The sequence below is a fragment of the Emys orbicularis genome, chromosome 4 (assembly GCF_028017835.1).
Source record: "Emys orbicularis isolate rEmyOrb1 chromosome 4, rEmyOrb1.hap1, whole genome shotgun sequence".
In the NCBI taxonomy this organism is placed as follows: domain Eukaryota; kingdom Metazoa; phylum Chordata; order Testudines; family Emydidae; genus Emys; species Emys orbicularis.
In genome coordinates this window covers 87,940,244-87,957,323 of record NC_088686.1, presented here as the reverse complement: position 1 = coordinate 87,957,323, position 17,080 = coordinate 87,940,244, and the positions used below count along the sequence as shown (strand labels likewise).

The following is a 17,080-nucleotide window of genomic DNA, read 5'->3' as shown; positions in this document are numbered from 1 at the left end:
ACTAAAGTGTGGCAAAAAGAAAATATGTGAACTCAAATCTTATAACAGCTACAAATTATGTAGTCTCACCTCGCTCTATAAAAAAATTGCATAATGGGTTTGTTTTCTTAAATATTAGATAGACAGGAGTTTTATTTAACATTGTCAAATAAGTAGCACAGCTTGTAGAATTAAAAGTTTTACAGCTGGAATGCTATTATACATAAATTCTATCTAAGTATGTGGGTGCCCCTCCCCTAGTTAGGGAGAAATTTGGTTGGACTAAAAGGAATGATGCCTTAACTCCAAACTGGGGCCAAATGGGGGAGCTGGAGAGGGCCCCATCTCCTATATTGTGCATGGAGGAATAGGGAAGTGGGTTTCTCTGTCTCCTATAGGTTGGCTGCGGGGGAGAGGAAACAGAGGAGCCAACTGGCTATGAGACCCCTTCCCCCGATATGTAAAGATATTAGGGAAATTAAGAAGAAAGGCAGGCCTACAGAAGTGTTCTTATGAAGCATAAATACCATTAAGAGCCTAACTCTGCAAACACTTACTACTGGCCGTAACTGCTTCCCATCATAATTTAGGGGCCAATCCTACACCTTATTATTAAGTACCTGTCTACCTCTGTTAAGCATTTGTCATGCCATCATTGGTCACTTACAACAGGTTGGACTGTACGTTGGGCTGTACAGATGAAAGGCTCTGAAACAAATTCACAACACTCTGTCCAAGGGAGTGGAATGCAGGCTCTCTCATACTCTTGCCTTCACAACAGGCTCAGCTGGGCAAGAAGAAATTGAATGCCTATGCTACCACTGACATTGATCTAGACTTGTCCTGATACATCACAATTCACTACTTTTAAGCACCTGGTAATAGCAGCTGGGATTTGTGTCAGCCAGTGTCAAGGGGTTGTATTTAATAACATTATAATATATTGTGATATGCATATTTAGTGACGAGGAAGAGCATTGAGCCTTACCCACTGTGTTGACTAAGGGACTCTAACAGATGTACCTCCAAAGCAGAAATGCAGGATGCTAGAATAGCCTAAGGAAGGATTTTCTCTCTCACATGTGTTTTGGTCTTCATGTTCCCCGTACAACTCCTGATAAGCAACTACATAACTATGTTCCTCTTCGATGCTGTGAAGGTTGACCTACCCTTTAGTTCAGTGCCATGGCTGCTGTTAGAGTGTCCCCAGTCATCACCTATTGGTATGTGGCAATGGGTTCTTACACCTAAGATGATGTTCTTTCATCTTCAGCCAGCCTCAGACTAACCACAACACTCGCTGTGTCCATCAGCCCAGGGAAAGTTTCCTTATTCCCTTGTGATAGAGTGTCTCCAGTATGCTTGCACATAGTGCTTCTAATATTGTTTAATTTTTTTACTTGTCTTTACAAGACAATATATTAATTGCCTTATTAGACTACTGCATCAGAAGTACCATGCTAACACATTCAATGTCAAACACTCTTTAAATATCTAAATGAACAAAAGTTTAAATGACATAGTTCAGGAACTTTTCTGGCATTTCAGTAATAACAACCAGAGGCCCCCAAACATTGACTTTTTATGCAGATGTGTAAATATTAGTTCCTCAGGAGAATTTAACAGCCACGCTTTAACAAGGTTAACAACTAGACTCAACTAGACTGGACAATGAAGCACTGATAATAAGGAGCTTATCTACCTTCTGTGGATTATCCCTCAGGACTCATCTCAGTATTTTTACTTTTCAACAACAAGGAAATACAATTAATTTTCCACACTTGTGCCTCTCGACTACACAGGTGTTGTTTACACAGGCATCCTTAATAGTGTATTAAAAGTGCATGGCACAAATGGAAACAAAACAATACATGGTACTTTCTAGGCAAAAGAAAAAAAGTGCCCCGCTCTCTTCTGTTTCAACTGTTTTTTAGTTCCCTTGGCAATTTAGATCTTTGACTTGCTCTCTTGTTTTGCCAACTACACCCCTGTAAGTGCCCCTGAAACTTTGTATGGTGTAGCGTATCCTTCCAAGTTCAATATTTTAAAGATGTTTCTGATGCCTAAGTGATTTTTCCCCCTTCCCTAAGTGCACATACAGAAAACAGGATCAAGTTATACCACAGATCAACCAAAGTCTTACTTAGCAGGCCAAGTCACTTGACTTTTGTATGCACTCTGTACTTGCGCATGTATACAGAGCACCAACAGCATGCTTATGGCTACACATCTGACAACTCTCATACTTATTCAACTTTGCTACTAAATTTCAAAACAGATAGCAAAGAGAGCAGAATTCTCAAATTGTGAGTAAAGTATATACAGCCTAAGGGATATTCTAGGCTTCAACATACAATCTGACATTCCAAGGACTTTTTTGCCTCAGTAATAAAATTAAATTCATCATCTCAAGTAAATCAAAGTCCAGACAGGAGAGTGAATCCAAAAGATTGGTCATCTCAAGGTTTCCAATCAGGCAATACAAACATTTACTCTTCTAGGCTTCAGTTACACAGTGTCATGGGTATTACTAATTGCTAAGTGTCAGTGCTGCAACAACCAGTCAATGTGGTTAGTTAGACAAGAACAAAGTACATTAAAGCTTTGATGTGTGTAAACAGCACATCTCTACTACTGCTTATAAAGTACGATAAATGTGATCAAAATATGCCTGTTGATAAAACCAGGAAATCGTCTTAAAATATGACTAAACTAAATATCATTATTGCTGCTCGACTGACTGAAGGACCACTGCTAACCAGAAACTTCTCAGTTTAGTATAATTTGGGTTTGCCTTTTTTGTTCTGACAATATTCTGGACCATAAGCTTGTCTCTCACTTTTTGCCAAATTCTTGTCACCAATCAATCTTGCCTGACCACCCATCATCCTGCCACTGCCAACCATCAGCTCAGAATTTTATCTTTCTAGCCAAAGGGTGGAACATGCACCCTGCCCACAAAGCCTGCCTTTAAATTAAAAAATAAAGAAATAAATAACCAGCCAAGCAAGGTCAGCTTGGGTTTTGTCTCTGGTTTAAATTCCAAGTTTTGATTCACATACATTTCAACAATTCAGCGAAGGCATTCAGGAATGTGCTCAGGTCCTGAGCTTTTTCAGCATGGTCCTGTTGTCACAAGGCCAAAATACTCAACACGCAATCCAAATATTTCCTTTCAGGTTCACATCAACTCATACCCAGTGTGCACTTCACTTTACATCTAATTAGATTGCGCAAAACAGATGGACTTTGGGTGTGTGTGGTGGGGGAGGGAGACAAGCCCTAGTATAGAATAACTCCTCTGCCCCCAGCCATACCTTGCATTCTCTGGAATAGCAATCATTGTTTGGGGTTGCGAAGAAGAAGATAGCCATCTAAGAGATAGGTGAGAAAGGCAATTTCTTTTAATAAAATCTCATGAGTGAATTTCACAGCTTAGTTTGAGAAACCAGGTAAATGCAATATACTTATATCAGTAGCAGTGGAAGCAGCAGCTCCCCCATGGAGGGCTCATTCTCCATGCCAATTTAATCTTGACCCTTTCCGCTGGGAAAGCCACTAACATGGGGAGGTGGTTTCTGTGAAATGCATACTTCTCCAGGATACTTCTCCACTGGGACTAGAACTGGGACACATTTCTCATACGCCATGGAACAGCCGTCACATGGTAACAATTTTTGGTCACTTCAGCTGAGGCCTAAGAATATTTCTGCTTGCCTGGTCTCCTGGGTCCACACTTTATTATAAAGTCCACAGCTGTGCTGGTGATATTCTACAGTAAAGAGATCTTTCCTTTGCTAGAAGAATGGGTATCAAGCACATCATCTCCTGTAAGAGATTTGGTGCTTACTGTTGTACTAGATTAGATCTCAGATATGAGTGGTATGTTCTATATGCTTTATAGCCACAGCTGCTTATTTAAGGTCCAATCCTGCACAACCAAAGTTAGTGGGAGTTTTGATAATTGTCACACTAACAGTAGCACTGGGCCTTTACTAAAATGAGTCCATTTGTCACTATTTCTGCAGGGCTCTCTTGGGGTCAGAGGATCTTAAAAAAAATTTAAAATGCACATGCTTGTCCTGGTTCAAAATCCTGGTTCCCGTACTGGACATTAGGCAAACATTTCAGACACTGATACAGCCTCCCGTTGCCAATTCTGCTTTAGATTGTAAGCTGCGCAGGGAAGGCGTTTGCCCAGTATTAATCTTTGAAGCACTATTCAAACCTAAGCCACTATAATATAAATGACAAGATTAAATACATTGACCCACTATCCAGCTCTCTCTTTTAATGGTATCAGGAAAAGCAGCTACTTTTGAAGAAAAATATATACCAAAAAAAAAAAAAAAAATCAGGGCAGTGCTGTTTCTTCAAAAATAGGGAAAAGACAATTAGAAAGAAACAAGTAGTTGCATTTCAAATTGCGTTAGTATCCAATTCTTCAATGCAAACAATCTAAACTGTAAATTATGTGGAGTTGTAATCCTCTGGTTTAGTGTATGTGATTGTATCTCCCTCTAGTGGCTGGTCCTACAGTCTACTCCTTTCTTACAGCTAAATGTGGTGTCCTTTAGCTCAAATGGAACCTATATTTTTGGTGCAGAAGGTCCTCAGTTCAATCCCTGCTCTGGTGTCTACATGTATATGCAGACAGGGTTTTTTACAGATAAAAAAAAAAAGGGTAGGAAGGTAATTGCCTTTCATTTTCTTCTTGTACCAAGGAGCAGCCCACAATAGCAAATGTCATTTGATGTTATAGGTCTCAGTTGATGCAAGTGACCCAGAGGACTGCCCCACCATGAATCACAATGGATCTCTTTTCTGTTCTTTTTGCCCATTCTGTTTTTCCATTCTGGTGTTGCTTCATTCACATTTGCAGCTGATTATCACTTTCCTTCACCTTTTCAAAGCCTAAACACTACAGCGGATAGCCCTCTCAGTCCTTATAGGGTGGAGGGGAAGAAGCCCAGCTGTGGGGGAGCTGCAAGGGTGTGGTGAGCTGGATTTGGGAAGGTGATACAGGACACAGAAGTGTGAGAGGAAGGATTCCACACTATTTACAATAGAGTGGATGATCTAAAAATCTAAGAATCAGGGCTGTTATACACAGTCTAGACAAAATATCACAATGAGATCCCAACAGCATCACCTCTTCCCTTCATTCTTCCACAACAGTGATGCGCCACCAAAATCCATACACAAAAATTCCACCTCAGTTGGTGATAAATGTGACACACCCTGGGTAAAATACTGTTCCTTATACATTCCACCCTGACCCTGGGAATAAAACAAACAACTATTCCATTCTCTCTCTCCTCCTTATATAAATCCATCAATACAACTCCTTCATTGACTGATGAGAGTAATCATGGCATTTGTTGGAGGAGGGGGACTCCAGACTCTTCAACTCCCAACTGTGGCTAAGTAAGCAGGCATTGGCATGGAGAACAGCTGTTCAGGGCTCCCATTCAGCACAGCAACACATTGGCTCTCTGTCTCTTACGGGTGCTGCTGGAGTAGCCTTCTGAGAATAGGAGCCTGGACATTAGATGATTCATAGACTCATAGACTTTAAGGTCAGAAGGGACCATTATGATCATCTAGTCTGACCTCCCGCATGATGCATGCCACAAAAGCTGACCCACCCACTCCTGGAATAATTCTCATCCTTGACTCAGCTGTTGAAGTCCCCAAATCATGATTTAAAGACTTCAAGTCGCAGAGAATACTCCAGCAAGCGATGTGATGTGCTCCCAGAAGTGTTGATGGGAGACAGGAGAGGAGTTCCCCTGGCAGCCTCATTCAGGCAGCTGCCATGTCATAGCCACCTATGGCATGACGGGTGCCTGAGGCCTGGACTTCACTATAATTCTTCTGTCGACCTAGCTACTGCCTCTTGGGGAGGTGAATTACCTAAACCGAGGGAGAAACCCTCCCGTTGGCATAGATAGTGTCTACAGTGAAGCAGTACAGCTGCACTGCTGTAGTGTTTAAAGTGTAGAAATATCCTGCGTAAGTAGCAGCCTGCTCAGTCCTAGCTGTAAAGAAGGCAAAGCAACCTGTGGCATTCTTGGATAGGACTATGAACCAAGTCCCCTCCCCCCCCTCCCCTTCCCCCCCCGACACCCTTCCAGAAGAGTAACCCATTCCCACCTGACAAATTTTGTGCAGCTCCATATGTGACTTTTCTCAATGCTGAGAACAAAGTAATTGTTTTCCCCCTGCCCCCAGGAACCTGCTGGGCAGGTAGGAAACTATTTCTCAAACAGGTCAGAATCAAATGAGGCTTGGGGAAGGGAGCTGAAGGCCGTGGCTTATGGGCTTGCTAGCACAGCCAAAGGTCCTGGCAAAGCCATTGGGTATGGGCGAGTCTGAAAGAGGAATTGCTGAGTGGCTGGGGGTCCCTGGGAACGTTGGTGTGGGTGGGTGTTGGAGAAACCCGGAGACTCTGTTTTTATGGCATAGTGCCAATCTGAGGGTAACTGGGAAAGATCTGAGATATCCTCCCTCTTGCTCTCCCCACTCCTTCACTCTGACCAGGGACCAGAGAGAGAAGAAGCAGAAAGCCCACGTGGGCGTTGGAAGCCAGGTGCCACAGTGTTACCCAGTGGGCTTCTTCCCCCAGGGATTTTCTGGCTGTCACTGGCTAAGACATTCCTACTCCTGACTGTTGTGCAGTCGTGTAACTCCAACTAAGTTATTTAAGGGTCTGGATACTGCAAACATTTATGACTTGGTATAGTACTTCCTAAAATGTGTAGTCCCATTGTTTTCTAAGGGTACGTCTACACTACAAAATAAACCACCCAACACATCCCCACACTGAACCTCAGAGCCCAGGTCAATTGACTTGGGTCATGGGACTTGAGCTGCGGGGCTAATAATGGCAGTGCAGATATTTGGGCTTGGGCTGGAGCCTAGATTCTGAAACCCAGAAAGGAGGTCTCAGACCCCAGTCTGCAGCCCTAGCAGGAATATTTACACTGTCATTGTTATCCCCACAGCTCAAGTCCCATGAGACCAAGTCAAGTCTGTTTACACTCCGCAAGCCCAAGTCAATTGACCCAGGTTCTGAAACTCAGTGATGCAGGTTTTTCTTTGCAGTGTAGTCATATCTTAAGGATCTATTGTTGGTAAGCACTATGCCTTCAGGCCTCTGGGACGGAGCCCTAGAGTTGTAGAAAAAGCTCTGTGATATCCAATTGTATTACATGTGAAGTAGTTAGTCATAACTTATTAAAAACTGTGTTGTTATTCACAAGAGACACAGTTAATGTTGAGTGTGAAACATTAACTTTGACATTTGCTGACTTGCATGCTTAAATGGGTAATATTAACACTCAGAATAGCTTTTTTAATGTAATATTTTATTTATTTTCTTTTTAGGCATGGCTCTCAGGGCATGATTTACTTTATATTTGAATATTACCTTATTTTTGGTCTTTTCATTTTTACAACACAGGGACAGCCACAATTCCCTACATCCAAAGCTGGATATCACAACAGTTCTCTGAGGAGTCAGAAGTCAGAATTTCCTAATGCCATTTCATAAAGGTCACTGATCAGGGCCGGCTCCAGGGTTTTGGCCGCCCCAAGCAGCCAAAAAAAAAAAAAAAAGCCGCGATCGCGATCTGCGGCGGCAATTCGGCGGGAGGTCCTTTGCTCCCAGCGGGAGTGAGGGACCGTCCGCCGAATTGCCGCCGAATACCTGGACGTGCCGCCCCTCTCCGCAGGCTGCCCCAAGCACCTGCTTGCCAGGCTGGTGCCTGGAGCCGGCCCTGTCACTGATAGCAGACTGAGTTGTTCTGAGTCTACTTAGAACTCCTTGGGCTAGCATAGGTAAAAATAAAGAAATCAATTAACTACCTACCCTCACAGTATTTACTGTGCTACAGTATTAAAAGGATCAAAATGTAAGAAGCCTGTTCCTACAAGACAGAAGAAAGTTCAAACAAATAGCACATTCAGAGAAAGAGAAAATATAACAAACTACATTCTAATGATTATTCGTCATGGAGTATTGCAGCCATATATGGTATCTGTAGTTTTCAACTTCATTCATTATTCATACTTAGATCAAGTCCTATCATGCATGCTAAGCCATTTAATCTGCAGTGCCTAATGAAATGACCAAACCACTGAAATTAATTTGAATCAATCAAGGTACAGAGCATGGATATGAGAAAGGTTACAAAGTTTATCTTGTACTGAATGGGCCATAACATTGCAATTTGGCCCAGGCTTCAAAATTTGGGCCTTGATCCATATTTGTATTTTAAACACCCCAAAGATGAGGCGTGTTTGGATGCAGGATTTTGATGGCTTATACTCCATCTTCTTATCATCATTATTTATTATTTGTTGAGTGGCAGCAGTGGGCTCAGCTCTGTAAAAGATACAAAGAAAGACATGGTCCCATCCTTGAGTGCTTTCATAGTTTGCATAGATATGGCACAAACCAGAACCAAAATGTGTGGTGTGACCCAGAGGACAATTCCACCTTAGGGCCCCTGAAGTCAAAGGAAAGACTAATATTAATTTCAGGGGCATTTGGATTGGGCCTTTAGAGCACAGGCTTTTGGTTATTAAATTTACTGGAAGAGTGATGGCATTTTTGCTGCTGCCAATTCAACACTGATGGTTTTTTTCAGAAGAAGTGAATTTTAAGGCTTAGGGCTTGACATAGCACTGTCTATACCAAGAGCTAGGTCAGTATAACAGTGTCGCTCAGGGGTGTGGAAAATAGTAAGTAAGTAGTAACATGACATAAATTTGTAATGTAGACCAGGGCTTAGTATTCTAATTCAGGGATTCAGTTTAACTAGCATGAACACATACTGAGATGTAGAAAGCAAAAGGTTCAGAATTGCAGAATGGATACACAACAAAAAGTTTGAATGTAGATCTTCTTAAATCATACAGTGTTGGAACAGGCTTCTCATGCTAAATGGCAGCACCTATGCTTCCAGTGCCATCAGAAACTGAGAATTACACAGCTACACAAACAGTGAAAAATACTGAGGAAAGAGAGACAACTAAACTTCAAATAATATGCAAGTCAAATAGGTTCTTATTTTAATCTTCACCAGCTCACCTCTCCTTACTTCTCATTAGCAGCAATCTGTAGCAGCAATTTGTAGCAGCAATCATTTTTACGGAGAACAGGTAAGAAAGCAACCATTATTAGCAAGAACTTTTTTCTTACTTCTTGTGAAATATATAAGCCCTTCTTTTCCTTCTCCAATAAATGTGCTCACCTCGACCCTAATGAAGGACTGACAAGCCACGTGCAAATGGAAAATAACTTCAGAATCTAAGATGCCTTCCAGACAATAACTAGATAGGCAATGAGAGCATATTGCAATATCAATCAATCGAGGCGTCAGAGTCACATAAAAATCTTGTTCATGTTACTCAACACCTAAGCAAATCCATCCTCTCACTCACTTCTCTAGTAAGGCACTCTTATCTGTTGTACTATAGACAGAGAGTATTAAAATTCAGCTTGTGATAAAATTCAGCTTCAGTGATTGCTTTGGCCTATGTAGTTTATGTGGGTACATCTCTTCCAAGGATCCTGCACCAGATAGACAATCTGCCAGCTAAAATGCCATTCCCAATTCCCCATCTGTGGCCCCGTTTAATTCTGGTGACAGTAGGCCATGAGAAAGCCTGAATTCCCAACCTGCCCTCCCTTTGAATCTCTCTCCACTTCAGCTCTACATCCTCACTTCACAATCCTTGTAGGAAGATCATTAGAAACCACAAAGCCTCAAATAAGCAAAGAGGGATCACCTCCCAATATGTGTGTGCATGTGTACAACCACAAATAAATTCATACATAAAATATACGTAAGGAAAATGAACATCCTAGCAAAAGGGAGATTAGAGTAAATTGCCCTTTCTTGACAAGTAAACCAAAATCAAGGGGAGGATGGGGATGTGACAACCAGGACTTGGGTGGTTAGAGCAGGAGTCAGAGTTAGGCCAAAGCTCAGAGCCAGAAGTTAAGTCAAGGATCAGGGCCAGAGTGAGAATCAGGAGTCGAGCCAAGGGTCAGAGCTGGAATTGGAGTCAGGAGTCAAGCCAAGGGTCAGAGCCGGAGACCAGGGCAGGGATCAGGAACAAGACAGGAAGGCAAGAAATGGCAACGGGTAGGGAATCAGGAATCAGGGACAAGTCAGGAAAGCAGAGCTCAGGAGTCAAGCAAGAAGGCAGGGTCCTATGTAGCAGCCAGACAGGAATTCACTCAGATGCACAGACAACTTCCTGTGTCGCCTTCTGGCTTAAATAGCGCAGCCGGACCAATTGGTAGGACCGGGCGCTTGTACAATCAGGATTCCCCTGGGCAGTGCCACATCGCTCACCAGTCACTAGCAAACTGCCAGATGGTGGTTGGGATGCCAAGACTGCTCGCGGACCTGGGTTCAAGACTTGTGGATCCTCACATCAGGTCACAAGCCCTTTCCAGTTAGCAGCACTCTTCAGATCTGGGGGAGGTTAAAAGTCTCCCTAAAACTACTGCTTTGGTTTTGAAGTAGATAGGTTACATGATTCCAAGCCCACCTAGGGGGAATGAATTATTTCACATCAAGGCCTGTAAAAGCCTGGAGCTACACAGCCATTAGGAGTTAATAAACCAGGGAGTGTGATACAGGATCTTGTTTGCTCGCTGCTCCAGGAAAATTCAAGTTATCCGCTGCTGCTTTGTTTTGTCAACTTTTTGGTTTCCAGAAGAAGTCAATTTCTCACCTGGATGGGTCAGCCTGCTGCAGATCCAGCACCTGTGGTCTTCCTAGGTTAGCAAAGGTTTGGGAGACCACAGATATTTTTCTGCTGGATCAGGCCATAAGGAATGGCACTCTTTCTAACCTTATGAAATCAATACTAATTTCTGCCAGAACCCTTCTTGAACAGAACTGGAAGGCAGGAAAAATGGAACTTCCCATGACCTGGTGCATTTAAAAGAAAGCCTCAGGAACCAAGGACTAAAATGATTTATTTTGGCTGTAACAAATATTTTGGCTTCCTTTCCTATCAGTTTGCCAATAAAAACACAGATCCAAGGTTTTTCAAACTACAGCATTGCAGCAATTTTGAAAATGACAAAGTGAAATGTATACCAACTAATAAAGGGCTATTCATGCTATAAATGCCTTTTTGTGCTGTTTTCTACATTCTGTAGCATAACTTAGGAAAATATTGGGCTCATTTGTCCTCCAGTTTATCTTAAAGCGCCATTGTGCAGCAAACCACATCGATGCTGTCTTTACAAGCAAGTTCTCTCACTTCTAGATCCTATATTACCCTTGTTCCACTGAGATACACTGCTATCCCATTTTCTGTTGTTGTGAATAACTCACATCAGGGAAGATGACTCATAACACTGAGGTTACAAAACAATCTTTTCTTACTGAAGACAGCAATCCAGCATTATTAGGTGTCAGTAGGGTTCACTGAGGGTAACACCCTCGCCTCCAAGACAGAAGTTCAAGTCCCCCAGTTGGTAACGGGATAATATCTGGGGCTGTCATTTCAATGCAGTATTGGAGGATTGCCTCCCTTCTGATGAAACCTTTCCATGTGATTATATTCTGAAGAATGTCTCCAAAGTGAGCATTGTGTGGTACTGCATTGTCTCTGTGACTGCTCAAACTTCAAATATGCACGCATTTATAAGTAAATATGGTAGGTTTTTATCCCCCAACTGCTCAAACCTCAAACTCGATAAATTATCTCAAAGTGAACCTGGTCTTTCTGGCTCTGACACCACCAGTAATACAGATTCTGTCATTGGAACTTAGTTCACCATTAAAATAATGCTACGTGGGCCAAAAAAGAGTCCAGCTCACTCTCCCATACCTATATTGGTTCTGCAGTGCTCACATAAATAAAAACATTTTAGTCAGCGAGGGCAGCAGACATGATTCACTACATTAAGGACACATATACGTTAGAAAGAAAATGCCATTTATATACAGCCATGCTTCTGATCCTATGCTTGAAACTGAGGTCCTTTCTATCAGTCTTTGGTTGGCTGTCCGAGTAAAAGGCAATGATCCCAGAGTACTTTTGAAAAATTGTATCAGATAAGAGTCCTGTCTCATATTCTGTCTCCCTCAATTAAATAGGCTCTAATATACAATACTACAGGTAAGCTCTTGCTGAGTACATAATGGCTGCTCTACTGGCCTATGCAGTTATGCTACCACTGGTACTTATTATGTTGAGATACCTGAAATGAGAGAAATGCTTGGTAAAACCAAATTTTAATCTATTTTATTATTTCATGTGTATTGCATTGTGAGCTCCATTCTAGATTGTTATTCAATATTTTAAAGGCTAGTGTTATATTTTTGAACTTCAGCAGGTTCACTGCTATATAGTGCAGGGTGACCAATTAGTACAAAGTAAAAAATGAAATGTGGAGATCTATGCAGTCACTAGTGTCTCTGGAAATGTACATCCAGGACCTTAAACTCTTTTTCTGTGCCTTTCATAATTACATCCTTGTTTGTAAGATGAACTTCTAGAATGTGAGGTACTGAAGCTGGCAATATCATCTTATGATTCTGCTGAGGACAATTTTCAGTTCAGATAAAGAAATGAACTTCCTGAGCAAAACATTAGATGGAGCCACACACAGTAGCCTTATACGCATGGTTCAGAACATACGACAGATCTCTGCAGACAGGCTCATTATTATTGTGAAAAAGGTGTAAAGATAGAGAAAACCATAGTTCTACCAAGGTCATTCTTTTTCACTGGACAGGCCTACCCTCCTTTTCAGCAGGTATAATCTGAGAGAATAGATGTTTTTGCCTTAAACTTGTTACTGTCCACTCCTATCATAATCCATGACTGCTACAGATGAGATGTTCAGAGGGCCAGCACTAGACCCATACACCAATTAAATTCTCAAAATAGGGCCCAAGTGGGACTAAGGTGGTGAGTTGGTCTTCCCTCTACATGGGGGTATTTTACTATATGAGAATAAACTTCTCTCAGTTATATAGCTAAAACCAGCCCTTCCCTTCAAATTACATTCACTATCTAGAACCCACACAGATCTTGCACTACGTCTTTTATAATGACCACAGCAATAGTCAAAATCATTTTCTTTCTCTTCCCGTCAATTTTACAAATCCAGTTTTGGGTGAAGGTCGTTTGTCTTGAGGAAAGAGTGATAACTTTTAGCACAATAAACATTGCAAAACAAAGGCATAAGCTGCTTTATTTTGTGTAAACATGAGTGATTTTAGGAATGTGTGTCTTTGTACACTAGCAACTAGTAGTTCCTTATATAAAATAGAGAATTTACTACATCTCCTCCAAACAGCTTTCCCATTGGATTCTTTAGTATATGATCCCTAAAGGAAAAAAGAAAATGTAAGCAAAACTTCCAAACTCTCTGGTAGAACAGAGTCAATTGGAGGTTTCCAGGGTCCTCTGTGGTTAAATTTGCTGAACCTTGTTTCATAATAATGGTTGCATATTGGCAAACAGCTGGATTCTAGCTTTCTGTTTCAGTAAGAGGCTCTAAATCTTCTGACAAAGCCATTGCTACTATAAACAATACTAAAATGTTAAAGATTAAAAAAAGGTTGTAATGTTGCCAAAAAAAGGAAAAGACTGGTTATAAAAAAATTATCATTTTCAGATCAATGATTTTGAGTTTTGTAACATAAATCAAGTGCTGATGTATTTACATAAAAATGAGTTTCCCAGCCAAAGAAATGCTAAAATATTGACTTAAAATCTTGCAAAGTTTAAATAATTGTCCATCATTTAGAATTCTCGCATTTTCATCTACAACTTGTTCTTTAAGTTGTATCTTGCATACTAATTTTTTCCCCATCCACTGAAATGTAAAAACACATCCCTTTGGTGATCTGAAAACACACAGACTTTCTACTGCAAGTTCAGAGAAATCACTGGGATAAGCAGCAAATACTTTCAGTTGCAATGTAAAAAATGCCACAATTTCACCATCTTGTGGGGACAATGAACATTGCAGCAAACATCTGACAACCACTGACCCTAATTCAGGAAAGCATTTAAGCATGCCCATGAGTATGTTCTTTTTCAGGAACACACTAAAACATGCCTTACTTTAATCATGTAATAAAATCCCACTGACTTCAAGAAGAATTAAGCACATGATTAAGTGATTTGCTGTATACGGATGCTTTCCTGAAAATGGTGCCAGAAAGAAGAACCTATGTTACATACACACTTTTCAACATTTATTAGAAATATGTGTCTAATTCACTTAAAATACAAATCCTTTCTTTTTCTTCACCTGAAATTTTGATTGCAACTCAACTATATAAAGATTAGACTAATTTTATATGTTTTTCCAAACTAAAATTTTTGAAAAAAGTTGGGATTTTACCCCCCACCATTTTCAAACACGTCTAACAATTTGAGGTTCCGTTTCTGTCTAGACCTTAGGTGCCAAAATTCCATGGAAAAGGCTCTTCCTATAAGAGTTCTAGGTCAGGCTGGTAGATTCAAAAGATTCAGCTAATCACAGAACTAATAACAGAAACTTCTGATTTAAGTGTGAAAGGAAGAAAGAGACAACATGAGTAAGACTCTAGCCACCACTCATTCAAGTGTGGCTGGGAGCTTGCGCTCCAAATTCTCATTAACAATGGGCACAATCTCTTTGCTACCTTTAAGTAGCCATTTAAATTGACCCATTTAAGGCAACAGTATAAGACTGAAAAATGCACAGTTCCATTATGCATGAAGAGCCAAATTACTTTTACTTACCCACTCGTAATGTCATCAGTCCTTATATTCTTGCCCAGAACGTCGCCATCGCTCATATAGCCAGTGGCATCCATGCTGATGGTTTCAAGATCTATCTCATCACCACCCTTCTCTGAGATGTCCATGTGACAAACGTTACTACCGCGGGATGCTAGCTGTCTCCTCAAAGGTGCTGAATACATATAACGCCCAGACTCAGCGTTGATGAAACGGCTGGCATTGGCTCTTGGAGGATACCCATTTCCCATTGATGGAGCATCACCTGCCTGAAGGCGGGGGCTGGACTGCCCAAGTCTCCACGATAAAGGCGTTGGTCTTCCAGTCAAGCTGAGAATACTGCGACCGCTTATTTCAGTAGTGACATTGGTGTCAAACGTGGTCTCCAATGTGCTTAAAAAAAACAATTGATTTAGTTTTCACTGACATGGTATAGAACCATTAGATTTCAGGTGATGCCACTGCATACATCATAAAAGAATGTAACTTCCAAATAGTGGCAAAGGTATCAACTGCAGGTGACACTTAACAGCATTTGCCTAAAACAAATCTCTTCATGTATTTTACACACCTTAACAACACTACTTTAAAAATAAAGGGTCTCCCTAGCCAGGCCATCAGTGTTGTGTTGGGGAAGGGAGTAGAAAGAGAGGGGGTTATTTATTTATTTGTTTATTCATTTTTGGCATGGGTTCTTCCCAGTATCCAAGCACAACTTTTCCTCTTTCAGTCAAACCTAACCCATAATTGATGCTGTCACCATTCCATGCAGGAGGCTCAAGCTGATAAAAAGACCACTTTACTTTCTAGCTGCATTCACAAAATACCCTATCAGTTTGGAGATGCTCAAGATAGCTAACAATCCTTCTGCCTCTCTCAATGAAGAGGGAAAAATAGTTATATAAAGATTAGACTAATTTCATATGTTTTTCCAAACTTAAGAATTTTGTATCTATTTACACCAGGGGTCGGCAACCTCCGGCACGCGGCTCACCAGGGTAAGCACTTTGGCGGGCCGGGCCAGTTTGTTTACCTGCCGCGTCGGCAGGTTTGGCCGATCGCGGCTCCCACTGGCCGCGGTACGCCGCTCCAGGCCAATGGGGGGCGGTGGGAAGCCACGGCCAGCACGTCCCTCGGCCCGCGCCGCTTCCCGCAGCCCCCATTGGCCTGGGTCGGCGAACCGTGGCCAGTGGGAGCCGCAATCGGCCTAACCTGCCAACGCGGCAGGTAAACAAACTGGCCCGGCCCGCCAAGGTGCTTACCCTGGTGAGCCGCGTGGCAGAGGTTGCCGACCCCTGATTTACACAGTACTTTGATTTTCAATTTCACCTCATGACCACTAAATACATTTTCTAAGGCTCAAATATACACTATATTCTTCATGCCTGTATAGACGAGTATATTGCTTCCCTTCAATGACAAATGCTAGTATAAGCTGTCTATTTTCTCCTCTTCAAGAGCTGCAGCTTCCCTCTCCCAAACCAAACCAACCAATCCTGATTTCCTTTCTGGCTGAATATACATACTGTTACCCTCAGTTATACTGGACTCTGGCTAAAATGGACTAAATGGGCTCAGGCTACTCGCAGCATGATAAATCCTGTGGAACCATGAGCAGGCCTAAGTATCCTGTGGCTACAGTAATTAAATCATAATGAGCTGTCACTTTAATCGAGACTTTAAAAGGAAAACAGATGCACTGGGAGTTCATCTGTGGAAGCACTGGCACAGGCTTAGCCAAAATACAAACCTTCATCTGCTGAGCTCATTTAGGGCTTCATCCTATGAAGGGTTCAGCATCATTAGTCAACTGAAATTGAGGGAGCTGAGCACCTCACAGGATCAGGCCCTTCATGCGGCCAAACATCATATTCTCCTAAGCCTCTTGTTGAGCACTTAAAACAACAGCTCATAGAATGTTCAAATGTAATCACAGCTTTTGCTTATCTTGAGCATATTTTAAATATTACTGGAGATTTCTAAATACTGCTTTACTAAAAAAAATTGTACATTCGCATCACTAATAATATTATAAAGCTTTGTTTGTCCAAAGACCAGTTAGGAATTCAAGTTATGCACTTTATCAAGTAGGTCAAACACAGTTCACCTGCTTGTTTAAACAGCATATTATAGATCTGGGGAGGGAAATGCATTAAAGTCACTCATAAGTAAACCAAAGTAACATTTTAAATGGTAACCTTTGCACAATTCTATTCAAACACCACCTAATGCACTTAACAAGCATTGCTCTTTCTATGACTGTGTTTCTATATCCAACCGTCCTGTTCCCTGCACCACCACCGCTTACTCTTCATAAATCTTT

The 17,080-nt window shown here is 41.5% G+C and overlaps 1 protein-coding gene across 3 annotated transcripts in view; it reads right to left on the bottom strand.

The window, feature by feature from the left end:
- NAV2 (neuron navigator 2) overlaps positions 1-17,080 on the bottom strand; it is a 354,629-nt gene that overhangs the window by 114,567 nt on the left and 222,982 nt on the right. For all 3 annotated transcript variants that reach the window (XM_065404227.1, XM_065404228.1, XM_065404229.1), the window contains one exon: positions 14,761-15,150. In XM_065404227.1, coding sequence (XP_065260299.1) covers positions 14,761-15,150 — 390 coding nt within the window. The remainder of the gene's footprint in view (positions 1-14,760; positions 15,151-17,080) is intronic.